General features: G+C 37.3%; 8 protein-coding genes across 10 annotated transcripts; 4 read left to right on the top strand and 4 right to left on the bottom strand.

Moving 5' to 3' along the window:
• The first annotated feature begins 360 nt into the window (after window positions 1-360).
• On the top strand, window positions 361-1,239 carry LOC106345362 (BON1-associated protein 2). Its single transcript, XM_013784567.3, has one exon. The coding sequence runs from the start codon at window positions 454-456 to the stop codon at window positions 1,069-1,071; it is 618 nt and encodes a 205-aa protein (XP_013640021.1). The 5' UTR covers window positions 361-453; the 3' UTR covers window positions 1,072-1,239.
• Window positions 1,240-1,917: 678 nt separating this feature from the next.
• LOC106345361 (E3 ubiquitin-protein ligase At1g63170) lies at window positions 1,918-3,903 on the bottom strand. The gene is made up of 5 exons (XM_013784566.3): window positions 3,085-3,903; window positions 2,812-2,931; window positions 2,599-2,731; window positions 2,356-2,520; window positions 1,918-2,278 (listed from the first exon to the last, which is right to left on the bottom strand). The coding sequence occupies exons 1-5, from the start codon at window positions 3,591-3,593 to the stop codon at window positions 2,102-2,104; spliced, it is 1,104 nt and encodes a 367-aa protein (XP_013640020.1). The 5' UTR covers window positions 3,594-3,903; the 3' UTR covers window positions 1,918-2,101.
• Window positions 3,904-4,097: 194 nt separating this feature from the next.
• Window positions 4,098-7,111, bottom strand: LOC106452173 (probable methyltransferase PMT16). Its single transcript, XM_013894208.3, has 5 exons — window positions 6,312-7,111; window positions 5,518-5,728; window positions 5,143-5,443; window positions 4,659-5,060; window positions 4,098-4,584 (listed from the first exon to the last, which is right to left on the bottom strand). Exons 1-5 carry the CDS (start codon window positions 6,963-6,965, stop codon window positions 4,266-4,268), a joined length of 1,887 nt encoding a protein of 628 aa, XP_013749662.1. The 5' UTR covers window positions 6,966-7,111; the 3' UTR covers window positions 4,098-4,265.
• A 601-nt stretch (window positions 7,112-7,712) lies between these two features.
• Window positions 7,713-9,436, bottom strand: LOC106452172 (peroxisomal membrane protein 11D). Of its 2 annotated transcripts, none has more exons than XM_013894206.3 (8): window positions 9,232-9,436; window positions 8,934-9,140; window positions 8,764-8,838; window positions 8,563-8,637; window positions 8,392-8,472; window positions 8,245-8,319; window positions 7,989-8,162; window positions 7,713-7,898 (listed from the first exon to the last, which is right to left on the bottom strand). In XM_013894206.3, the coding sequence occupies exons 2-8, from the start codon at window positions 9,129-9,131 to the stop codon at window positions 7,863-7,865; spliced, it is 714 nt and encodes a 237-aa protein (XP_013749660.1). In that variant the 5' UTR covers window positions 9,132-9,140; window positions 9,232-9,436; the 3' UTR covers window positions 7,713-7,862. The 2 variants fall into 2 exon arrangements, with proteins under 2 accessions (XP_013749660.1, XP_013749661.1); XM_013894207.3 differs by having other exon boundaries at window positions 8,934-9,171; window positions 9,232-9,427.
• A 312-nt stretch (window positions 9,437-9,748) lies between these two features.
• LOC106452171 (tRNA (adenine(58)-N(1))-methyltransferase non-catalytic subunit trm6) lies at window positions 9,749-12,180 on the top strand. Its single transcript, XM_013894205.3, has 10 exons — window positions 9,749-9,994; window positions 10,077-10,204; window positions 10,322-10,427; window positions 10,507-10,588; window positions 10,655-10,725; window positions 10,816-10,857; window positions 10,953-11,171; window positions 11,298-11,537; window positions 11,624-11,729; window positions 11,813-12,180. The coding sequence occupies exons 1-10, from the start codon at window positions 9,843-9,845 to the stop codon at window positions 11,984-11,986; spliced, it is 1,320 nt and encodes a 439-aa protein (XP_013749659.1). The 5' UTR covers window positions 9,749-9,842; the 3' UTR covers window positions 11,987-12,180.
• A 59-nt stretch (window positions 12,181-12,239) lies between these two features.
• LOC106345360 (40S ribosomal protein S27-2) lies at window positions 12,240-13,221 on the bottom strand. The gene is made up of 5 exons (XM_048778823.1): window positions 13,141-13,221; window positions 13,005-13,075; window positions 12,790-12,891; window positions 12,616-12,644; window positions 12,240-12,514 (listed from the first exon to the last, which is right to left on the bottom strand). Exons 2-5 carry the CDS (start codon window positions 13,005-13,007, stop codon window positions 12,394-12,396), a joined length of 255 nt encoding a protein of 84 aa, XP_048634780.1. The 5' UTR covers window positions 13,008-13,075; window positions 13,141-13,221; the 3' UTR covers window positions 12,240-12,393.
• Window positions 13,222-13,999: 778 nt separating this feature from the next.
• LOC106452169 (DNA cross-link repair protein SNM1) lies at window positions 14,000-17,128 on the top strand. Its single transcript, XM_013894204.3, has 10 exons — window positions 14,000-14,726; window positions 14,811-14,993; window positions 15,065-15,436; window positions 15,506-15,569; window positions 15,648-15,865; window positions 15,941-16,048; window positions 16,118-16,223; window positions 16,300-16,511; window positions 16,583-16,686; window positions 16,766-17,128. The coding sequence occupies exons 1-10, from the start codon at window positions 14,136-14,138 to the stop codon at window positions 16,908-16,910; spliced, it is 2,103 nt and encodes a 700-aa protein (XP_013749658.1). The 5' UTR covers window positions 14,000-14,135; the 3' UTR covers window positions 16,911-17,128.
• A 1,694-nt stretch (window positions 17,129-18,822) lies between these two features.
• LOC106452168 (lysophospholipid acyltransferase LPEAT2) lies at window positions 18,823-22,603 on the top strand. Of its 2 annotated transcripts, XM_013894202.3 has the most exons (14): window positions 18,826-19,351; window positions 19,903-20,083; window positions 20,179-20,238; window positions 20,396-20,559; window positions 20,643-20,706; window positions 20,793-20,861; window positions 20,960-21,055; window positions 21,164-21,208; window positions 21,373-21,443; window positions 21,522-21,588; window positions 21,666-21,716; window positions 21,802-21,912; window positions 21,997-22,044; window positions 22,128-22,603. In XM_013894202.3, exons 1-14 carry the CDS (start codon window positions 18,912-18,914, stop codon window positions 22,254-22,256), a joined length of 1,596 nt encoding a protein of 531 aa, XP_013749656.1. In that variant the 5' UTR covers window positions 18,826-18,911; the 3' UTR covers window positions 22,257-22,603. The 2 variants fall into 2 exon arrangements, with proteins under 2 accessions (XP_013749657.1, XP_013749656.1); XM_013894203.3 differs by lacking the exons at window positions 20,643-20,706; window positions 20,793-20,861; window positions 20,960-21,055; ... (5 more) ...; window positions 21,997-22,044; window positions 22,128-22,603 and having other exon boundaries at window positions 18,823-19,351; window positions 20,179-20,258; window positions 20,381-20,552.
• The last annotated feature ends 873 nt before the right edge of the window (window positions 22,604-23,476 follow it).

Here is a 23,476-nt window from a genome sequence, read left to right as displayed (position 1 = left end):
TCAACATATCTAATTCCAACTTATAAAGAAGTATATATTTTAAACTTTTCATCCCACGATGTAAAACCGATCAATAAAAAGCATGGAATATAAAACTAAAAAGCATATAATAATTATTTTACTATTTTTATGTATAAAATATATTTCAGAATCTTTTGGAATTTAAATATAGTTCAGAATAAGAATGTATACCCAATACAAAAGCAGGCTAAAGTTGTTTTTTACCCAAAAAAAATAAAATAAAACATATTGAAACTTCCAAGAAACAATAATAAATTCGTAAGCGAGTGGAAAGCACGTGGAATAAACCCCGCACGTTCGTTAGTCAACGTACCACACCTATATAAACGTAAACATACATTCATCTTCTCCACCACTTACACGAAACAAAACGGTAAGTCATCTCATCTACGCAGGATTAGACATATATACATAAACATAACATCAAACGCCATGTCGTATTCAAGATCAAAACGTTCATTGGAGATTGAGTTAATATCAGCGGAAGGACTCAAGGTAAATGGAAAACCGGTGAAGAGGCAGACATTCGGCGTGGTCAGAATAGATCAAGAGACTCATCACAAATGTAAAGTGGATGAACAGGGTGGGAGCTATCCTATTTGGAAAGATAGAATCAAGACCGAGATGGCTGTAGACGGGAGTGTAAGATTTATCTCTGTAGAGGTTTTCTATCTAACAAGTGGCGGAGCCAAGAAGAGTGTTGGAGTCGCCAAGATTCCGGTGACGGATTTCATGGGAGGATTCACTCCTCAGGGGCATTTGAATTTTTTGAGTTATAGGTTGAGAGACGAGTATGGAGATAAAAGTGGTATCGTTAATGTGTCAATAATGGTAAAACCTGACGTTAACGATGTCAAATATGTGTCGCCGTCCCCTTTGATGGTGCCTTCGTTGGGTTACACTGCGTGTTCTTCTCAGGCTGCTAAGGCGGTGAATGGTCAAATGTGGAGACCAACGACATCTTCATCAATGGCTACGACAATTGGCTATGGTGGTCGTGTTGTGACTGGAGTTCCTGTTAATTGGCCGACGTATCAACGACGGTTGTAATTCTTTATTTTTCTAACATGTTTGTCTGAACAGATAATTCTTCATATTTTTTTACCATGTACTTACTATTCTTAAAATTGGGGTTCTGGGTGAAAAAAAAATACGTTTGATAAATCATGAAATATTATAAATTTATTTATTATGAAATAAATAAAAAGGTTCATTTTATCTCTTATGTTCTTCTATAAATATGCCATGATTTTTTGTTAATCAGCAATCTATTTGAATCAACATAAAAACTAAAAAAATGAATCAACATTAAAAAAAAAATCAAGAATTGTGCATTTTGTTGCTAAAAAAAGAATCAACATAAAATCTAAAAATCAAGAACTTAGCATTTTTTTTAACAATCAAATTTCAACAAAAAGAATTCAAGAATTTTGAAATCTGTTTTGTTTAATTTTTAGAGAATATTTAAAATTTATATTTTGGTTTTACTTGTTTACTTTCTGTGTATCTTTTTTGAATAAATGTAAAATTTATTCATTCAAAACTTCTATTACATCAAGTGCATCTGTTATTGATTTGCAAATAATATCAAGGAAATATTCATCTATCTTTTAATATCGAATTTCTTCTTTTACGTGTATCGCAAGTAGCACTCTAATAATATAGCATAATTAAAGAATTATATGCTTTATATGTTTAATTAGTATATAGCCAAACAACTCAATTGTCTTACTTATTTTATCAATTGAATTATATTTTTAAATGTTTTCTGACCCAATAAACACGTTTCTTTGATCAACCATAATTTGGTAGAAGTTTGTGGGCGCCGGCATTTCACATGTGCTGACATATGAAGACAATTTCTCTCTTAGCTGTTCCAAACACTTAAGGCACACAGACGACAAAACCTCAAATATTAATTAATAATCTCAACATGTAAATCTCTGTTACAAAAACAATTTCAACATGTAATAATTAACATTTGCTTAAATATTACGTTACACTTTCTGCATTTACACAACATGATACTAGGGAGTAAAAAAAAAAGATGAATACATCACCCTGAATGAATAATCTTTGATCATACTGCATCATTGCCACTCTGTTCATCAGTTTTGAGAATGTTGGATTTGCAGAGAGGGCAAGTGGCGTTAATGCGTAGCCATTTGTCTATACAAGCTTCATGGAAATGGTGTCTACACCAAAGTTCTCTCAGCTCTGTTCCATCTTCATACTCACAAAGACAAACACAACATTCCTGAAACGAAGCAAAGTCTCATTTGTTTTGTATACCAATCAAAAAAATCATTAGCTTTGGGATTGGTTATAACTTACAGCTTCATCACTTGATAACACACGTTCACTTGGAGAATCAACACCAAGTTGAGTCATTATCCCTCCATGTGTTTCCAGTATCTCGCCATTAACTTTCTCTGAGTTTCTCACCGTTAGAAACTTGAATCTCGGAAGCCTTTCTATCTCCTCATCAGATGCACCTTCCTGAACACATCAACAACACATCAGAATAAGCACCTTACTATATACACATGAGCAACAAACCGGTCTTTTGTGACTTACCTGCTCTGCCAAAGCGTACAAAACCGCGATGATGCAAGGCAAACAGCAACACACAGCAATAGCAATAAGAGAAGCCACAGCAACGCATAGGACTAGAAAGATAACATCAAAGGCGAGAAACGCCACACACAGCCTGCAGACCAGAGATTTAAAACAAGAACTCATCTAACGTGACAAACAAAACATAGATGTTGTGTGTTTTCAAATACAAACCAGTAGAGTTGAGGTGAGCTTTGAGCAAGTTCCTCAGAACCAGCACTGATCCAATAAAAACCGATGATCCACCACACAAATGAGAAGATTGCATTTGTTGATTCGAGATGCTTAGCAAGACTACAATAAAACTAACATTGAATAATCATCAATGGGACAACGAAACTAATATTACATGTTGTGGTTTCGAACCTGCGGGCCTAGGCGATTTTTTCAGCCCGAACCTCATGGTATTCAAAAGAAAAAGAAACAAAGAAAAGGATCTTTACTTACCTAGTACCAGATTCAATCTCAAGACCATCAGATTCGTCTTCACTAGATCCTTCACTGGAGGTTAAACCGGAATCAGAATCTTGGTTCAGTTGATCATAACCATGTCGACGGCGATACTCAGAGATCACACACACAACATGAAGCAAGCACTGAAGATTATACACAGCAATCCAGAATCTGAGAGGAACACGAGGATTCTCCTCCGAGCTAAACCATAAAACTCCAACAGTGACGAGCACGAAAGCTAGATTCCAGACCACATCCAAGACTATAACCGGTTTAGAGTACGCCCACTCACTCTGTCTCTCCTCAATCTGCTCAGCTGCTGTCTCGCGGACTCGAACCGATGACTCACGGAGCATCATCCCTCGACTGCTAGCACGGCGGAGAAGCCGCGACGCTGCTCCACGTAACGGTTGCGAAGAACGTGAGGGAAGAACACGATTCAGAAGCGGCGAGGATACGTCATTAGTCGCCGGAGAAGAAGAAGAGGAGTAGACAGGATGCATTTTTAACGTGTCGGAGCAAACACGGTGGTGGAAGATTGGATCTTGATGAATAATAGATAATGTTTTTAGCTGAAGTCAGAGTGGTTCCTTAACAATTAACATAGTAATGAGACAGAGGTCGTGCTCCATTATTTGTCTTTTGATTGTAATTAATTATTACAAGATTCCTCTGTCATTATTACTCTCTGTAATAATGTGTGACATAATGTGTGAAACAGAGCATATTTATCTCTGCTCTTTCTGTTTCATACTGGTTGACATTTTAAAGTTCAAATTTTATTTTATTTTAAGTATCATTTTATATGTTTTAATGCAAAATTTATTAATATATTTTATTTTTTATTTTTTATTGGTTGAAATATGTTTAGGTGTAAGTTATGATGTTTTTATTTTGAAAATATGCAAAATTAAATATTTTTTAATCTGTGTACATAAACCTAAAACGATAAATAAAATGAAATGGAAATAGTATGTTTTAAACATTTTTTTTTTGAGAATTTACTCTGTTTTAAACATTCTGAGATATTTCTACTGCTTTTATGATATGATAAGAATGTGGCAACAATCATCAAAAAATTATTGCTTTAAAAAAATCAAAAACATAACATTACAAGAACTTAAAAGAAAAAAAGAAGAAGAAGAGAGCTCAAAAATCAAAATCATGAGAGAGCTTTAGTACTGTTTTTTATCTTCCTCCTCAGGTGCAGTGACAGTCCAATACTGTTTCACCGCGTAGTAAATCTTCACTCTCTCATGAGGACTTTTCTCATGGTCAGCAATTCTACCTTCCCACTGTAACCCTTTGGTTAATTCCTTAACCTTAATCAAAACGTCCACGTCATCTCTTATAATCACACCACCACCCGGTCTAAGAATCCGGTCCATCTCCAATAATATATCCTCCGGTTCGCACTTATCTTGGTACAACGTGAAAACCGAATCCGCATGGATGAAATCGTACGTTCTTGGATACGTTGACATCGCTTCACACCTAACATAAAAAAGAAACAAAACCGGATTAAACCATAAACCAGATTAATCATCACGGTTGAGTTAAAGCTTTACCAGTTTTGATACGTTCCGATTAGACCACGCTCGTAAATGACACCGAGAGTGTTGAGCTTAGCCTCGACTGGGACAACGTTCATGACCCAGACCGGTTCATCTGCTAGAGCCGCCGCGAATCCGCCGACGTAAGCGTTCATGTCGAGTATGTTTCTGTATCTCCCGGTTTCGCCTAACTGGTAATCCAGTGTCTTGTAATAAGAAACTCTCTGTTTCCACAGTTTCGTGTCTCCCAAGAAACCCTCCGGTGTGATTTCCTTGAGATCGCCGGTGTTTATTCTCGGAGGAACCGCGTTTAACCTCGCCGGCCATTTCTCCACCTTTCCTCCAGCCACCGTCTTTAGATCCTCCGCCTCATCAACTTCAGGTAATGGCGTCAGACAAGAATCCATCTTCGTATACCTAAACCATTCGTTAATAATTCGATACTTAACTATCTTACACTATATAGTATATATACATATAAACTAATTAAATTAGTTACCAGGCCATGTCGGGATCTTGATCATGACGACAAAACTTTGGTTTCTTCAAAACCTGTCTGGTTTTCTTACAGTGAACGTGGTTAAAGGGTTTTTGCCAGATTGCAAGATCATCTCTCTGAACTACTTTCTTCCAACACAAGCTTCTCGCGACCTGCTCGATCTGAGTCTGCTCTGCGTTTAAATCATCCATCGTCCTTTCCCATCCTTTCCAACGGTTCTGCCAATTAATCGGCGGTCCAGACAGTATCCAGTACCCTCCTGGTCTTAAAACCCTATCCACCTCCATCAAGTAAACCCCACCTAAAAAATAACCTAAAGTGTTAAAAGACTTGAGTGATTTAGTTACGTAGTTGTATAGGGTTTTAGAGTTGAACCGTTTTGTCCCCAAGGGATAAGGCAACGAGAGCAATGTGCTAAGTCAAAGGCTCTAGAAGGGTATGGTAAGCGGATTGTGGCCATGATTCCTATCATGGCCGGCACGCCACGTTCAAGTGCGAACTGAACTTGAGCTTCGTGTGTGTCTCTTGGAGCAAATGACATTGTTGTGATGTTTCTTGATAGAAGATATGCACCAAAGCTAGCCACCTTAAAAGAATTCAAATAAATATTTACGATTAATACCGCGAATATTAAGGCAGATGAGGATAAAATATATTAAAAGTCAACATAAGAGATCTATATATTTCATGATTTTGACTATTTGTTCATAACTACTGGTTTAATTTTCAACTTTACAAGTTTAACGGTTAGGTACGAGTAGGTTAAAAGTTACATTAGATAATTAGGTGACTTCAGTGACTCATATAGAAGCCAAAAAATGTTGTAAAAACAGTGTTTTTTTAAAGAGTAAAATTTAATCTAAAAATGATAATGAACTCACTCAAAAAATTAGCTATTGTTCACATACTATCAAAAAGATTTTTAATTAGATTGTGATTAGATATATGGATATATGCATGAAATATTTTTGTCATTTAAGCTGGATGTATTCTTGAACTAATTGTATGAAATATTCCAACAGATTATTCGATTCAACATATATTGTTGGGGGGAAATCTTCTTTTAAGTAATAAAATCAAAATAATTAGTAAGCAGATAAAAATCAATTAAAAGTATAATCGAACCGGACGGTTCGGTTTATTCAGAGGGGAAAAGAATACACACGTACCCCACAACCGGTATCAATGGCTGTACGAATCGAACCGTCACTGAGATCAATCAACCGTCCGATATCGTCAATGTACGCATCAGCACCACTTGGAAACATCGTACCGCCACCAGGAAACCAAAACCGATCATTCTCGTACCGGACCCAGTTCTGGTTCTTTTTCTCAACCGTAAGCTCCGTGTGAGGCACATTCGCGAACCACGCCACGTCGCGGCTCTCCGGCCACCGGAACGGCGTCTTGTAACCGTACGGCGCCGGAATACGGCACTTTAAAACCTCCTCCCTCTCGGGACAATGCCTTTGCCTGTACTCCAACCTCTTCCGAGGGAACTTCAGCGATCGCTTGGCGTCTTCGCACGGCGTGTGCTCGCTCAGTTTAGCGCCGCACGACGGGAAAGACACGGCGACTGCCTTCACCGGAGGTGGATCGTGAGGGTTGTGGTGCGCGTTGAAGTCGAGATCTCTGGTGGAAATGGTTTTGGAGAATTTCTCGCACGGTGGACCGCTAGAGTAATCAAAGGCGGCGCGTGGGATGACCGACGACGTTCGCCAGATTCCGAGAAGGTAGCTAGCGATGCAGAGGAGCCCTATGAGGGTTATGTAATAGAGATTGGACTTCTTATCCCTCGGTGATGTTCTTGTAAATAAATTCATCTCTTTGAGAAAACTCACTCGAAATAATATTTTATCTATATTACTATATAATAAGCGTGTGTAGTAGTGTATATATAACACACAACACAAGGTCAAGGATGAGTAGAATGTGTGACGAGTGAGTTTGTCTAAAGGTTGATACGAAGTAGTTCGAGGGTAAGTAATATATAAGGGAGGAGGAGAGAAGAGCGAGTGTATGAAACGCGCCGGTATCGTTCGTGAGAGATTGGCTAAAACGTGCGAGCTTGTCATACGCAACAATGGAGGATTAATATTTTCTAGTTAATATCATCCTTAGAATTATTAGATTTTGTTTTTGGAAAATTATTGATTTTTTATTTTGATTCAGTGCATTCGTATTATGAGAAAGAAATCTTTCAATATTTGGAAATGTTATAATGTTTTTGTATTGACTTCCTTATACTGTGATATATGTTGCCATTTTAGAGAAAAAAAATCAAATTAGGTACACTAGCCGATGAAGCGCGTGAAGTTAGTTACATAGGTGGGGTCCGTTTGGGTCCTTTGGACACAAAGTGACGCAATCCCTCTTGCACTTTAATCCGGTCCGAACCAAATTCAATTCTAAAATCACCCGGTTTAAACGGAAAATCACATACACACTGGTCAAGCTTAAACTGAGATTCTCCTTTGCTCTGTATATACGCCACTTTCAGGAATGATTTAAACTTTTCTCGGGGGACCAGAGAGAGTTGACACCTTGCGGGGTTGTGAAGAAAGCCCAAAGAAGTAATGTGCGCGGTTTGCGTTTGCGTTTGCGTTATGAACTAAAACGTGTGCAACAAGAAACCGAGGTATAGAACATTTTTATTACAATCATACCAACATAAACTCTCTGAGTAACCACCTCCTGGACGCCAGATTCTTCCATAATCTTCAAGGTGCTTTGATCTTGGGTCGTGTCGGAAGCAACTGTGTTTGTCGAGAGACACGTCAAGATCAGAAGAACTTGGAAAGTGTGTTTTGTTGTGGAGAAACGAAAAAGAGAGAGTGTTGTGTTACCTGGTAACAAGAAATGATGGAGGTGATGAATCCAAAAGCTCCAGTGACACGAGGAGTGATCTTATTTGGAGATAGCTGAAGAAGACCAGCTGCTACAACAATGTCCATGGCTGATTTGATCAAAGCAAGACTCCTCTCGTTAGACTTTTTAAGCTTAGCACGATACTCCTCATCCTGCAATTTTCACAATTTAACATGAATCGAGTTTATTATAATATATAACATTCCCTAGAAACTGAAGATAGACAAACATTACTTGATACTTGTTGCCATTCTTAAGCCCCTTTTCGATCTTCTTCATCGATGATGAGAGTCTTCCAATCTCACCAAGCTAATAACAATGGAAACATATAATAAGCGGTGAAAAACTGTAACATATGGAAAATCAAATAAAAAAACGGACCTCGACTAAAGTTGTGCAGACAGATGATCCCATCCAACAGAAAAGTGATATACGTCCAAGTAACTCAGCTCGCTCTTTGTTCTGTCATGAGTTAAAGCAAAAACATTAGTCTAACAAGAAACCTGAATAGAATTAGTGTAGTGGTGAACATGTATGATGATTATATCTCACCTTATAGATTCCTGATCTCCCAAGCCAGACAATTTGATCCAAGAACAAGAATGTAGACAGAAGCGCGTTCTTGGACTGCAAAATAACAAACACCCATCAACCAAGATTGATACAGAACTCTTTTTGGTTCTTGAGAATCAGTTTGTCTGAACAGTTTACTTATGGGTTTTGTCTGAAAATGAAAAAAGAACTATGAAGCACCTTTCCAAGTAAAACAAGAGGAAGTGGAGTCCCTTTAGGAACAGGACTGATAAGGCCATGTAAATCATTAACAAACTGCAACAACAATGATTAAAACATATGTTAGTTAAACACAAAGCCAATTACAAAATAATGAAAAAAACAAATAAATTGAAAAAAAGATTAATAACCTTGAAAAGACGGAAGACTTTCCTGGCTAAGCTAGTGGATTTATCAACGGTTTGAGCAGTACCAGGTTGTCCACCGCTCAAGAACTTGGAACCATACTGTATAGCTCTGCATAGCTTATCCCTTGCCTCTGCTTTGTTCAGATACATAACCACTAGAGCCAGCTCTGCTCTCGATACATCTAACGCAGTACTCGCCATCTTCTCTCTCTAAAACACACACCAAAGAGCCCTTCAAAACCTTTAATGAAAATTACAATAAATTCACAGCCTTTCAATAATAACAAGCCAGAAAACTCACCCAGGATGTAACAATTTTGAGTTTTGATCGTGGAAATTCGAAAACGATCAATTAAGCAGATTCACCATCAATAATTCGATTCGGAATACCTTTGGAGATGGTTATTTTTGTTAAGACTCCGAGAAGATAATGTGAACAGAGAGAGAGAGAGAGAGAGAGAGAGAGCCTCTGTTTTCGTGTGGGGATAAAGCTTAGTTTGATTATCTTCGTTTTCCGATAAACAGACAAATCATCGGCGTTGGTCAATCAGTCAATCCAGACCGTCGATTATGTTGACTTTTACGACACAACTATATGACATGTTGTGCAATTATCTCACTCTCTCTCTCTCTGTCTCATTCTGTTATCGGAAGTTGAGGATATCCCGCGCAGACCGATCCACGTCCACGTGGCACACCTCTCTCCGAAATAAAATATCCACGTGGCTATGTAGACATTGGGCCATTAATTTAGCTATGAATGGCCCAATGGGCTTTTCTTTTACCCGATTTGGCATAAAAACCGCTTTTTTTTTTTTTAACAGACAAAATAATGTCGTTAGGGTTTAACACACACTACTCCTTAACTGAAATAAGCCGAAAACAGAAACTCCATTTCTTTTTTTTTTCTCGATGGAGCAGAACAAGGATCAGGCAGTTATGTCGGAGAATAATAACAATAAGGCTCAAGATCCAAATCCGAGAGTTGCTGGCGAAGGCTGCAGCGTTTTGCTGGACGTGAACGATGGTGACCGTCTCGTCTTCGCTCGTCTCTCTGGTGGCGCGTTAGTGATTCTCAATCCTCAATTATATTTGATTTGAGTTTAGTTTAGTTTCATTTATTATTTATTAATCTGTTTTGGACAGTGTATTAAAGATAGGGAATAAGAATTACTCGTTAAAGCCACTGATCGGAGCTCCGTTTGGATCTATCTTCCAAGTCGAAACCGGAGAAGACGGTTCTTTCCTCTCTCGCATTCTCCCCATCAAGAAAGGTTTTTGTCTTTCTCCCCAAATTCAATATTAAAGAATTTTTTTTTTTTTTTTGTAATGTTATAATGTTTGGTTATAAAATGATTGAATTTGAGTGTAATGATGTTCGATAATCTCAGAGAGTAGCAGCAATAATGTTATAGACGATGCTAGGGATAATCGAGAACTTATAGACAATAATGAAGCTCAAAACCTCACTGGTGAAGAGATTGAAGCTATGCGGAGGTTTGAACAATACTTAAACTCTCTCTCTCTGTGTATACATTGTAAGAATCTGCTAACATTTAGTTTCATAAATGTGTAGAGAGGGTGCAAAGGGGGATGAGATTATTGAAGCACTGATTGCAAATAGCAAAACATTTGACCAGAAGTTTCAGTTGTCTCAGGTTTGTATATATACAACTCTGTAATTGATTTTCTTGTCTAATCTTTTTTTTTTTGGCTTTTAATAGGAAAAATATAAGCTTAAGAAGCAGAAGAAGTATGCTCCAAAGCTGCTTCTAAGACGACCTTTTGCTCGCAGGTTTATATTTTTGTTATGTCTCCTTTTGTTTTATGACTTTTTATGTTTTTCTTATTCTCGGATCTGTTTTTTTTTTTTTGTGTTTGCCAGTATCTGTGAAGCTTATTTCAAGAAATATCCAAACAGAATCGGGTATGTATTACTTTGTTTTATTCTTTAACTTCGCTAGGAAGATCCTGAGTCCTTTTCCCTCTGATTGGTATTAATTGCTGTTCTTTATTTTGTAGATTCATACGTGTAGATGCGTTATCTCTTTTGTTAACAATGGCTAACGTCACCGCACACTCGGATGTGCTTGTGGTGGATATGGTTGGTGGTCTCATCACTGGTGCAGTGGCTGAACGTTTAGGAGGCACTGGTTATGTTTGCAATACTTATAAAGGAAACTCTCCTCCCTCTGTGGAGATGGTTAGGATGTTCAACTTTACTGACAAGGTTATAGAGAGGTATGTTCCATTTGTCTCTTTATTCTTTTTTTTTTTTGTTTCTGTTGTGTTTTATCTATTTAAAGTAAGCTGTTATATATAGTTGACGTTTCTGGACATTATGTCCTTTCTTTATTTGGTGTGTAGGATTGTGCAGTCATCTATAGACGAGCTCTCAGCAGCCAAAACTGTTTCCCCTGAAGAGAACAATCAACAAGGAGGAGTTCACCCATCTACATCCGATATGGTAGAAGACACACCTGTGACAGCTGAGGCCAGAGTAGTAGATGATGCTGTTCCAGAGAGCAAAATTGTCAAGGCCCCAAAAGCTGGAGCCAAGGCTTCAAAAGACGCAATAGAAATGTGGAAAGAAAACGGCTTCTCTAGGTAAGTAACACATATCTGTTTCTCTCAAGTGAATGGAAGTGGTTCAGGTTGATTTAGAAGACACTTCTGTTGTGTGGGTTTTGCAGTTTAATAATGGCAGCACAAGACCAAGACCCATGGAGTTTAGCTAAAGATGTATTGCCACTGCTCTCCTACTCTGCTCCCTTTGCAATATATCATCAGTACTTACAGGTATGTGCTATACATAAGAAGAAAGCTTTTCAATATGTTTTGGTCATAAGAACAAAATCTCATGATTGATGAACATTTTACAGCCTCTGGCGACATGTATGCACAACCTTCAGCAAGGGAAGATGGCTATCAATCTGCAAATAACAGAACCCTGGCTACGCGAATATCAGGTGCTACCATCAAGAACTCACCCTCACATGCAGATGAGCTCTTTTGGAGGCTATGTTCTTAGCGGCATCAGAATCTCTACAGCTTGAATCTCATCTCCAAAACCTCAATTCTTCTCTTTTCATTTTCAATAAGACTGAGGTTTGGTGTTTGACTTTTCTTTTCGAAAGGTCTTTGTATTTGTATGTTGTTGAGATATATAGGGGATGAGATTATGGTTAAACTTTCATGTTGCGACTCTTGTTGTTTGTTTTTTTATCTAATAATATCATCATTTTTTTTATCGTTTTGTTAATCGATTGGTTTATATAAACGAATACTAAAATTCAGGCCATGAATCTATTGGAGGAATAAGCTCACGAACTTTTACTTAAAACATAAAGATCCATAGTTTAGAACTAAAGTCATCAACATATAAAGTATACTAGCTCAAAAGATATTATCCAAAAACCATAAAAGAAACTAAAAGGATGAGAGTTGCTGGAGCCATCTTGTTTCACTTTTTCCTGAAAGAGCAACCTTCAGTGAGCCTAGCCTTTCCTCCTGTGGGTTGGCACAGCACAGTCTGGCAGTTTCCACACACCACAACCGTCTGCGAGTGGCTGAACACCGTCGTACTGCAACAAACGCAACCCACCATTTCATCATAAATGAAAAGAGCAAAACATGAACAGATCAAGAATTAAAAATTCCCAAGGTTAAAGACTGTTGTTCTTACATGTTAAAGCATCCTTGGCACTTCACATCCTACAATCAAACCAAATCACATTAAAAAAAGAATCTAATCAGCACCAAACAGAAGTTTACTATGGATTAAAACAATGATAACAAAACTCACAAAAATTCTAAACATCAAAAAGGTTAAAACTTTGAATCAAAAGAAAGAATTTACCATGAAAAAAGAGTTGGGGGACTGAACAAGACGCTTGAGTTTGTGCTTCCTCTTCTCAAGCTCAGCTGGTGGGTTTAGCAGATCAATATCGTTTTGTAGAACCTGTGACATTATTCAATATCTACCATCAAGACCTAATAAGTGCATTCAGACACGACTGAACAAGAGAGAACATAGAAATCAAACATATCATCATTGAAGGATCTAGGACATACCATCTTCGTTAGCTTCTAGAGATGACAAGCCTCAGAGACAGCAGAATCAGCCGACAAAATGCTTATAAAACCTAATTTGAGCAAACAACAACGCCTTTATAAACAACAACACTCTACAGTTTAACCAAAAACCGACCTTATGTGCATTTCGGTTCAGTCCGGTCCTTGGGCGTTGGTCGAATCCAGTCCCACCATTTTTAACCTTTCGAGCAAACATTTAGGCTGAAATTTTTAGATACGGCCCATACATGATCTATTGTAGACCTGTCCATTTTAACCGGAACTCTACCGAAACCGACTAAAAATACCCAACCCAAAACCAAACCAAAAACTTAAAAGTATTCTTTGGTTTCAAAATTCTTTTATCCGAATAAACCCGACCGATAAAAACTCATTTGTATCCGACTTTAAAATATATATATATATATATATATATATATTTCCAAAACTATGATTTTTTTGTTTATATTTTATTATTTAGTTGAAATATCTTTTATCAGCATGATTTTTTATTATTTTATAAAATTTTTAAGTAATATAAAGCTTTAAAATGTAAAATTAAAGTTTAAAAATGTTTTATTTTAATTATTAATAGTTTAATTAAATTATTTTGTAAAATTTTAGAAATATATGACAAATATCGACTAAATTTGATGGAGTTTATGTATTTTATGTTCTTTTCAGATCCTAGATACTCGAACCCGATCCAGATCCGAAACTTACGGATATTTTACATGTACTTTCATTATAGTTCTGAACTGATCCGGACCAGAGAAAAACCATTCGAAGGATCCGAAAGAGACCGGTCCGAACCCGATCCGATCCGAAGATCCAAACGCTTGGGCTTAATCTATTGGTCTGAATCCTGGACCATATAAATTCACTCCCACTGTCCCGCATTAATAAATTTTCAAAATTAAATTTACTGCATTAAAAGAAGAAAAAAAATAATTTCCAACAGTTTTAAATGCATTTCTATAACAACTAACAAGTGACACCGATTCATCCGAAACGTCGTCGTCTCCTCTCTTTCCCTCTCTCTCTTTCTCTCCTTCGAACTTTGTGTTAACGCTCTCACAGTCAAACCAAACACGCTCTCTCTATCTCTTCCCCCCTCGCCGGAGCTTAAAGATGTGGAACACCGACGACGACGACTTCCAGATCCTTCCTTCCTCCTCTCAGCTTCTTCCCCTTCGAAAACCCCTCCACCCAGCCAACGGCTCCATCTCCCACCGTCCTCCGAGGAAGAAGCAAAGACTCAGCCCTAATCCAGGAAAAGAGAATATTCCTCCGGCTCCTGAAGCTGGCTCGTCTTCTACTACTCCTGACTGTAGCAGCTTACTAGATTGCATCCCCTCGAGTGTTGACTGCTCCTCCGCTAGCGAGCCCTTTTGCTCTCTCGCGGCGAAAGTAGAAAACGACGGCGTTTTGGTCGATGGGAAGGAGAAAAAAGGTGAGTGCTTTAAGGCGAATCGGGAGGGGTATTCGTGTAATTCGATGGAGGCTAGGTTGTTGTTGAAGTCGAGAGTTAGTCTTAGGTTAGAGGACGAGGAGGAGGATGAATGTTGTTTTGTAGAGTCGGACTCTGAGCTTGACGTGTTGATTAAGCTTTGCTCTGATGATTCGATTCAGTGTCCACTGTGTGAAACTGATATCTCAGGTTTGAGTGAGGAGGAGAGGCAAGTTCACACTAATAACTGTCTTGACAAGGCTCCTGAGCAAGTACAGCTTCTTCCTTTTGTTTTATCTTTAGACTTTGGGGTTTAGTTTTGTATTTTGATTTAACTGTTTTAAATTTGAGTGTAGGACTCATTGAGAAGATGCGAGAAGTCTTCTTCTTTAATTGAAGAATCTGTTGATAATCCGGAGCTAGTTAATGATCTCTCTCCGGTGCTTAAGTGGGTTAGGAGTCTAGGTTTAGCTAAATATGAACATGTGTTTCTACGCGAAGAGATTGACTGGGATACTCTTCAGTCACTCACTGAGGAGGTAATGGAATACCTTTATGGAACTAAAGCTTGATAAGTATCTTCTTCACCAATGGTTATATATTTCTACAGGATCTCCTGAGCATAGGTATCACGTCGCTTGGCCCTAGAAAGAAGATTGTGAATGCACTTAGCGCACTTAGAGAAGAAGCCTCTGCATCTTCAGCTGAACCGCAGGGGCAGTCTCTTAGCAATGTTACAGAGAGACAGAGGGAGAAGTCAACCACTCGTAAGGCAAGTGAGCCTAGAAAACCAACCGCCAACAAGTTGATTACAGAGTTTTTCCCTGGTGATGGCATCCGGAAGCTCCCTAAAGAACCTGTCACAGAAAAGAGTGCAGCAGATTCTGGATGTAGACGTGCTGCTGTGAGAAGAAACGGCAACAATGGCAAATCTAAAGCCGTTCCACAGTGGAATTGCGTCGCAGGGACACCTTTCCGAGTGGTAAGTTCTCCATAACAATCCTGTCCTTGGTTCCATTTCATGTTGTGGTGACTTTTCTATGTAACGCAGGATGCATTCAAGTACCTCACACGCGACTGTTGCCATTGGTTTCTTACACACTTTCATCTTGATCGTAAGTAGTTATCCTAATTATGTATAACTACACATAAGAATCAATGCTTAAAATCTCTCTGTGTCTCCTCATTTACAGATTATCAAGGACTCACAAAGTCATTTAGTCACGGGAAGATATACTGCTCCTTAATCACCGCGAAGCTGGTAAACATGAAGATTGGGATCCCTTGGGAGAGACTGCAAGTCCTGAACCTAAACCAGAAGGTTAGTATTGCGGGAGTTGATGTGACATGCTTTGATGCAAACCACTGTCCTGGATCCATCATGATACGCTTTGAACCAGCCAACGGTAAGGTGAGTTCTTAATCTATAGACCATTCCAAACATGTGTTGATCAGCTTATGTTTTAACTCTGTTGATGTGTATTAGGCTGTTCTACATACGGGTGACTTCCGCTATAGTGAAGAGATGTTAAACTTGCTGACTGGTTCGCCTATCAGCTCTCTTGTCCTTGATACTACATACTGTAACCCTCAGGTTAGTCATGCATCATACTAACATAACTATTCTTGATTGGTTTGATACAAATGGTATCATTTGTTGCAGTATGACTTTCCGAAGCAAGAGGCGGTGATACAGTTTGTTGTTGAGGCTATTCAAGCAGAAGCTTTTAATCCAAAGACACTCTTCTTGATAGGAAGTTACACCATCGGTAATACGCTCTCTCTTCTTGTTGAGACATGCTTATTGATGAATCTTAAATTATTTCCTCTCTTCTCTGTTGAAAGGAAAGGAGAGACTGTTTATGGAGGTTGCACGTGTGCTACGTGAGAAGATCTACATCAATCCTGCAAAGTTAAAACTCCTAGAGTGTTTGGGATTCTCTAAGGAAGATATGCAGTGGTTTACAGTGAAGGAAGAGGAGAGCCACATTCACGTTGTCCCCTTGTGGACGCTTGCTAGTTTCAAACGGCTTAAACATATAGCTAACCGATACACAGTAAGAAACAGTTACACAAATGTTTTTTTTGTGTGTGGCTGAGATCTTAGGCGAATGTTATGTCAATGCAGAACCGATACAGCCTTATAGTTGCATTCTCTCCAACTGGCTGGACATCTGGTAAGTCCAAGAAGAAGACTCCAGGAAGAAGGTTACAACAGGGTACAATAATAAGGTAAGATAATTCCACCATCCGCCATCTCCAAGTCTCTGTGGTGTGCATTGAAGCTCAAAATCATGATACATGTTTTCAGGTATGAGGTTCCTTACAGTGAGCATAGCAGCTTCACGGAGCTGAAGGAGTTTGTGGAACAAGTATCGCCTGAAGTGATCATACCGAGTGTTAACAACGATGGTCCTGACTCTGCAGCTGCGATGGTGTCTATGTTGCTTACTTAGATCTCTCTCTGTTTTAGCATATGCATAGGCGGCTACTGATTGAGCAGTGTGTATGAAAGATGGACGAGGGGAAGTAGATATTATCATCATGTTCTAATATAATGTAGCAATATGTAAAAACGCGTGACTATGTATTGTTTTCCTCACAAAACTCCAACGAATTGTTGTCATGAAATGTTTTTTCTCATATCAAATTTTATTTGGTCTGTAAAATTACAGATATTGATACATTCACTAACACAAGAACACCAGGTCTCCTGCAACAAGAATCGATTCTTCCCCCAATTAATAACTAACCTTAAATTGAGCTTATGAAAGAAGAGAAGCAGACATACACAGTATCTCCCTTGATGAACATTTCAGGCCTCTCTTTGATCAGATTTGAACGAACCCATGAAAGCAAATGCTTCATTGTTAACTAATTTTAAGAGAGAAATCTTTTAGAAAAAATTCAAAATGATATGATCAAAAACACATAAAAATTGAAGCTATACATCATCTTCTCCATGAGGCAAATCAACGTTTACTTTATGGATCTTTTGAGAATCACAGAGCAGCTCTAAACCATTCTTAGTTTAATCAGTGAAGAGAGAGAACTCTATACACATTATATTCCAATGTAGAGAGAATCATTGATCAAAGCATCATCCAAATTATCCTTAACGTTCACACTAATCAAAGAGGAGAGGGATAAGCTCACCCGAATTCAAGAGTTAGTTGCAATACTTGTCCCAGGGTTTTTGTAGTCAATACTTGTCCCTGTCCTAAGAGGACGATAACTCAATCAGGCACTGGAGGGTATTGTCCAGTTCAGGCCCACTTAAATATTCGTTTCGTAACCTTTTCATTTTCTTGTACATTTAGCGCTAATCTATTTAGTTTTTTCAAGGCTCGAGTAACACTTAACAGCCCAAGCTTAAGCGTATTATGTTTTGACACCACAGATGATAATAATAGTTTGTTATATTATCGACACATGCTATTATATTGGTATGTCGGCCACATATGTCAATCGGGCTAATCTCCCTAATTTGACGACGCCAAATCAATAAAGATTAATTAAGTTATCCATCGCCATCTCTTTCATTTTGGATATCCAGTCAGATCTATGACATAACTAATTTTAAAATTATATATGAACTGTCGGTTTTAATTAAACGAATTAGTAAAGTTTTTGAACAGTATACTAAAGTCGGATATTTTAGACTTGGTTTTTATAAAATTTCAAAATATTCTTTTGTTTGGCACACTAATGATTATAGTAAGGAAAATACAAAGTTAAAGGTATAAGCATATACTCCCTGAATTAGCTTTTAAAGTTTTACACTCCAATTGAAAAATTACGAATTTTTATCCAATTTATTTTGTTTACCTAAAAACAACAATAGTTACAATTAATGAAAAATTATACGACAGAATATAAATGGTCTTAAATATCAAATTAAATTTATTTTTATATAGAAATTTAAAAATATCACTTAAAATAAAACTAAAACAATTTTAAAACACCACTTAGAAAAGTTAAAACGAACTGGTGGGAATATATACAAAACTTATAGAGCCAATAAAATAATAGTTTTCTTTTCCAGCAGTGGTTAAGTATCAAATACAAGTGGAGTAAATCTATTATTCCTATTGGAGATTATTATGAGTTTTTAAGACAGACCATGCCGAATCCATGTGCAATCATAAAATCCTTGTATAAATTATCTGCTTCCGTTGACCGAATAACTTTATCGTGCCCCCTTGTAATGACATTGTTTATTTCCATAATAGATTTGCTTTAGTAAACTACAGCTGTAATAAAAACATTTGTTCGTTCGAGTTAAATCAGCTTAAAATAGACTACTACCGTATTAATAAAGGAAATTAAATTATTTTTTTAACAAAACACTAAAAAAAGGATTATTGAGGGAACAAAACAAATTAACATCAACCACAAAGCGTGGACCAATCTCTCTCTCCTTCTCTCTCGCTGTGTTCTTACAAGACACACCGAGAATGTCGGATCCCGATTTATCGTCTCCGCTGATCCAGCGTCAACCAGAGGTCGTCATCTCAATCCACGACAACGGAGAAGAAGACTATAATCATCCCTCCGCTGGTCAACAAAACCAACCTCCACGTGTTCCACGTCATGACCATCTCAACCCTCCTTTCGGCTTCCTCAGCGACGCCGAGCCTCCTCCGACGACGGTGGATCCGTTCCGGAACGATACGCCGGGAGTCAGCGGACTGTACGAGGCGATAAAGATCGTGATTTGCCTCCCGATAGCGTTGCTTAGACTTGTTATATTTGGAGCTAGCTTGGCTGTTGGTTACGTGGCGACGAAGCTGGCGCTTGCTGGGTGGAAAGATAAGCATAATCCTATGCCTCGTTGGAGGTGTAGGATCATGTGGGTTACTCGGATCTGTACAAGATGTATCCTCTTCTCCTTTGGGTGAGTTTAAAAATGGAAACTTTAGTTATAACATGGTGAAATGGTTTTAAAAGGTGTTAGATTGTTTGTTACATGGTGTTGTTTATATAGAGTTTTGCTCATCTCTTGTAGTCTCTTCAAGTTTAAATAATGTTCAAGAAATAGCTAGGCGGTAGTTAGACGCCTTATAGATAAATTAGTGTTTAGGCGTGCCCAGACCAATTTTTTTTTAAAAAATGGGTTTGAAAAAAACTGTTTAGTTCAGATTCGATGGCGCCGCCTAGACCTGATTTTTTAGATCACTGAGTTTAAAAAATCAAACTAGAGTTGTGGGTTTAAGATGGTGAATGGCTTCAATGGTGGTAGATAGTTTGTTCCATGATGTTGTTTATATATAGATGTAGTCCCTACAAGTTCAAATAATGTTCAAGAAATCGCTAGGCGGTAGTTAGACGTCTTATAGATAGATTAATGTTTAGGCGAGAGCCCAAACCGAATTTTTGAATGTTCCATGATGTTGTTTATAGATATATAGAGGTTCTTGTGTCGAATGATCTTCCTTGCTCTTGCAGTTATCATTGGATACGACGGAAAGGGAAACCTGCTCGGAGAGATATTGCTCCCATCGTTGTATCAAACCATGTTTCTTTCATTGAACCAATCTTCTTCTTCTATGAGCTATCACCCACCATTGTTGCATCGGAGTCGCATGATTCACTTCCTTTTGTTGGAACCATCATCAGGGCAATGCAGGTAAGCATATAGCTAGCACGCATAGTACATACATACTTAGTTTAAGATTGCTAGTGTGAGTTTATGCTAAAGTTTCTGTTTTTGAATATGTTTAGGTGATATATGTTAATAGATTCTCACAAGAATCAAGGAAGAACGCTGTGCATGAAATAAAGGTATATAGTTTCTGTGTCATGTTATTAATATCTATAGTAGTTTCTAAGATTGAGTAACTTTTGTCAAACACATGTAAACCATTTTGTGGTTGAAAAGGATTCAAAATGGTTTTTTGTATTTGATACGCAATGTGCTTTCAAGGATATGTAAATACAGAGAAAAGCCTCCTCCGATAGATTCCCCCGTCTGCTGCTATTCCCTGAAGGAACCACCACCAATGGGAAAGTTCTCATCTCCTTCCAGCTCGGCGCTTTCATCCCAGGCTACCCTATTCAACCTGTAGTAGTCCGGTATCCCCATGTACATTTTGATCAATCCTGGTGAGTCTCTTTCGTTGTCTCATGTTTGTATACACACTTTCTACTTCCTCAAAAAAGTACTGATGATTATGAGATTTTTTCAGGGGGAATATTTCTTTGTTGATGCTCATGTTTAGAATGTTCACTCAGTTTCACAACTTCATGGAGGTAGTAAAAGTTAGTTCATTGATTTTTTTTGTTTTATGTATTTTTAGTATTTCACTTATTTGGATCATTTTCTCCGGAATTAACAGGTTGAATACCTTCCAGTAATCTATCCCAGTGACACTCAGAAACAGAATGCTGTGCGTCTCTCCCAGAAGGTATGTGTTTAGTGGAGATTGAGATTATTTTTTTTAATGCACTTGCTCTTCTTTTTATTGGTGGAAAAATAGTACTCATGGTATAGTTGTGAATACAGACCAGTCATGCAATAGCAACATCTTTGAACGTGGTCCAAACATCTCATTCTTATGGGGACCTCATGCTATTGAACAGAGCAACTGAATTAAAGCTGGTATGTGCAGCTCATAAGTGTTTTCCCTCTCTTTGAATAGCTTCATATGTTTTTTAAAGGTATTCATCTTTTTGATCATTTATTTCATCTTAAAATGTTTTGTTGCAGGAAAACCCCTCAAATTACATGGTTGAAATGGCCAAGGTTGCATCGGTAAGTGTTATTCTCTAGTGCTAAAAGTTTGATGCTACTCATTTACATCAAGGAGACACATATCTCTGAGTGTGGATATACCAATCTTTTTTTATATGTCATGTATATATGCTTTATCAATAAAAAATGTTCGTTACATATGCTCTCGTCTTTGTTCCTTTCAGCTATTCCATATAAGCAGTTTAGAGGCAGTTCGGTATTTGGATACTTTTTCTTCCATGAATCCGGACTCTAGGTAATGACTCTTGTCCTATTAAGTTACTTGTTTTATAAGCTACAACCTTCAAGACTTTTTTGTTATTTTTTTTTGCAGTGGACGTGTTACTCTACATGACTTTCTTCGAGTTCTAAGACTGAAGCCTTGCACTCTCTCTAAGGGGGTCAGTTATGAATAAATAAATTATTTTCTTACCTTCTTTGTATATTAATATGCTTTCTTACAATGTTACTTATGTAGATATTCGGGTTCATCGATGTGGAGAAAGCTGGATCAATAACTTTCAGACAGGTACCTTCAGGGATCATTTTGTAGAGATTCTTAGTAAATAGTCTCTTTTAGTCTCATCCTTGTTCTTCTGCTGGTTGGTCTGCAGTTCTTGTTTGCCTCGGCTCATGTATCGGCACAGCCACTTTTTCAGCAAACATGCGAGCTAGCATTTTCTCACTGTGACGCAGATGGAGATGGCTTTATCTCCATTCAAGAAGTACATTTAGTTCTTCACCTCCTTTGTCATCTTTGCTTTTGAGTTCTTATGACTTACTTTTTTTTTACTTAATCTTTGGCTCAGCTTGGAGACGCGCTGAAACTCACAATACCAAACTCGAACAAGGACGAGGTAAGTGTAAATTCATTCATCCATCTATTGAAATTGACATCCAAAGATGTGTAGCTAAACGGTTTAGAGTTTATATGTAACAGATACAAGGGATGTACATTTTGCTAGACGAGGACAAAGATCAAAGAATCAGCAAGGATGACTTCTTGTCCTGCTTAAGAAGAAACCCTCTGCTCATAGCTGTCTTTTCCCCTATCTTGTCCCCAACATAACACAGACAGAAAAAAATAGCTGGCCAAGATCTGTGATTCTGTGCAATGATTCAACCCATACCTTTGTGGTATTCATTATCTACCTTTTTGTTTTTTGTTTTTTTTTTCTTTTTTCAGATTGTAAAAAAAAAATGTCAAAACTAAAGATAGGGGCTGCTATGTTTTTGGCCTATCCCCTCCTCCGTGGATTCCTCATCCTGAGTTTTGGACTATAACTGCGTGCCGTTTTGTACCCCAGAAAACGCTTTGGTGTTTGCTCCTCTAGTTCTGAGCAAGCTCTATCTGTATTTGTATCATCCGAATTTCGATTGTATCAGTGGTTATTTCTTTATTTTTGACTTATTTTATTCAAACTCTTAATTAAATTATTAGTAGTTTGTTGGAAAAAAAAACATTAGTAGTTAACTATTGGACATTATAAATCCAATGTCTTAATTAAACTAAATTAATATTCAATAAATTAATAATTTCTATAAATTAACAAATTTTACCGGTTTTAACGTGGTTGGTTTAAAATTTGGTAAAAATCGATAAGAGAATAAGATAATTTTTTTAAAAATTTTTTTTATGTAAATATATGGTTTTATGAAAATTATAAATTAATAATTTATCTGTATACATATTTATATAAATAAAAATTTATTATTTTATTATTTATTGTATATTCACATTGGAGTTATTTTTATATTTTTTTAGCACTTAATATATTTTTGATAAGATTTAAGAATATTATATCTAAAATCACATTTAAATTCTATGTAATATATATTATATATACCAAATAATATAATAAAATTAATATAAATGTAAAATTTTAAAATATAACAATTGATATTTATAAACTAAAATCAAATATATTTTTTTTATCTTAGAATAAATATATTTTAAAATAAAAAATTTAAATAATTTTTTTTTGTAAATTAATATTTCTATACTCATTTAGTACAGCCCAGCCCCCAGGTGGGGAAAGCTGACGCAAGCATTGGTTTATCATGAAAAAAGGACAATGAGAATCTGAAGATGGAATAAGAACCGTCGGATGAAACAGCATAAGATGGTTTACAGCACGCTCTGTGGTCCCCTCCACAGGTGACGAGAATGTCCTCTACCCCACGTGCCCGACATGTGTCGGTACCTCAACTGGGAAGTGCAAACTCTCTCCCCAATGGCCAAATCAGTTCTCTTTCTTCACCTTGTCCAATTTAAGTTATTTTTATTAA

The sequence above is a fragment of the Brassica napus genome, chromosome A4 (genome assembly GCF_020379485.1).
Source record: "Brassica napus cultivar Da-Ae chromosome A4, Da-Ae, whole genome shotgun sequence".
In the NCBI taxonomy this organism is placed as follows: Eukaryota; Viridiplantae; Streptophyta; class Magnoliopsida; order Brassicales; family Brassicaceae; genus Brassica; species Brassica napus.
The sequence above is the reverse complement of the archived record's forward strand: the minus strand, read 5'-3'. Positions and strand labels throughout refer to the sequence as shown.

Excerpts from the sequence above, each read along its gene's own strand:
- LOC106345360 (XM_048778823.1), bottom strand. Across the intron at positions 12,645-12,789 it reads CCCCCAACTCTTTTTTCATG|GATGTGAAGTGCCAAGGATG; the intron begins GTAAATTCTTTC and ends GTTTGATTGTAG. Across the intron at positions 12,515-12,615 it reads TGCCAAGGATGCTTTAACAT|TACGACGGTGTTCAGCCACT; the intron begins GTAAGAACAACA and ends CGTTTGTTGCAG.
- LOC106452169 (XM_013894204.3), top strand. The coding sequence starts at position 14,136 with ATGTGGAACACCGACGACGACGACTTCCAGATCCTTCCTTCCTCCTCT. Across the intron at positions 14,727-14,810 it reads TTGACAAGGCTCCTGAGCAA|GACTCATTGAGAAGATGCGA; the intron begins GTACAGCTTCTT and ends ATTTGAGTGTAG. Across the intron at positions 15,437-15,505 it reads CAGGGACACCTTTCCGAGTG|GATGCATTCAAGTACCTCAC; the intron begins GTAAGTTCTCCA and ends TATGTAACGCAG.
- LOC106452168 (XM_013894202.3), top strand. The coding sequence starts at position 18,912 with ATGTCGGATCCCGATTTATCGTCTCCGCTGATCCAGCGTCAACCAGAG. Across the intron at positions 20,707-20,792 it reads AGTTTCACAACTTCATGGAG|GTTGAATACCTTCCAGTAAT; the intron begins GTAGTAAAAGTT and ends CGGAATTAACAG. Across the intron at positions 21,056-21,163 it reads GAGCAACTGAATTAAAGCTG|GAAAACCCCTCAAATTACAT; the intron begins GTATGTGCAGCT and ends GTTTTGTTGCAG.
- LOC106452172 (XM_013894206.3), bottom strand. The coding sequence starts at position 9,131 with ATGGCGAGTACTGCGTTAGATGTATCGAGAGCAGAGCTGGCTCTAGTG. Across the intron at positions 8,638-8,763 it reads CTCTTGTTTTACTTGGAAAG|TCCAAGAACGCGCTTCTGTC; the intron begins GTGCTTCATAGT and ends GTTATTTTGCAG. Across the intron at positions 8,473-8,562 it reads GGAGATCAGGAATCTATAAG|AACAAAGAGCGAGCTGAGTT; the intron begins GTGAGATATAAT and ends AACTCATGACAG.
- LOC106452173 (XM_013894208.3), bottom strand. The coding sequence starts at position 6,965 with ATGAATTTATTTACAAGAACATCACCGAGGGATAAGAAGTCCAATCTC. Across the intron at positions 5,729-6,311 it reads CCATTGATACCGGTTGTGGG|GTGGCTAGCTTTGGTGCATA; the intron begins GTACGTGTGTAT and ends AATTCTTTTAAG. Across the intron at positions 5,444-5,517 it reads TATCCCTTGGGGACAAAACG|GTGGGGTTTACTTGATGGAG; the intron begins GTTCAACTCTAA and ends GTTATTTTTTAG.
- LOC106345362 (XM_013784567.3), top strand. The coding sequence starts at position 454 with ATGTCGTATTCAAGATCAAAACGTTCATTGGAGATTGAGTTAATATCA.
- LOC106345361 (XM_013784566.3), bottom strand. The coding sequence starts at position 3,593 with ATGCATCCTGTCTACTCCTCTTCTTCTTCTCCGGCGACTAATGACGTA. Across the intron at positions 2,932-3,084 it reads GAGATTGAATCTGGTACTAG|TCTTGCTAAGCATCTCGAAT; the intron begins GTAAGTAAAGAT and ends GTTTTATTGTAG. Across the intron at positions 2,521-2,598 it reads TGTACGCTTTGGCAGAGCAG|GAAGGTGCATCTGATGAGGA; the intron begins GTAAGTCACAAA and ends TGATGTGTTCAG.
- LOC106452171 (XM_013894205.3), top strand. The coding sequence starts at position 9,843 with ATGGAGCAGAACAAGGATCAGGCAGTTATGTCGGAGAATAATAACAAT. Across the intron at positions 10,428-10,506 it reads GAGATTGAAGCTATGCGGAG|AGAGGGTGCAAAGGGGGATG; the intron begins GTTTGAACAATA and ends ATAAATGTGTAG. Across the intron at positions 10,858-10,952 it reads AAATATCCAAACAGAATCGG|ATTCATACGTGTAGATGCGT; the intron begins GTATGTATTACT and ends TTTATTTTGTAG.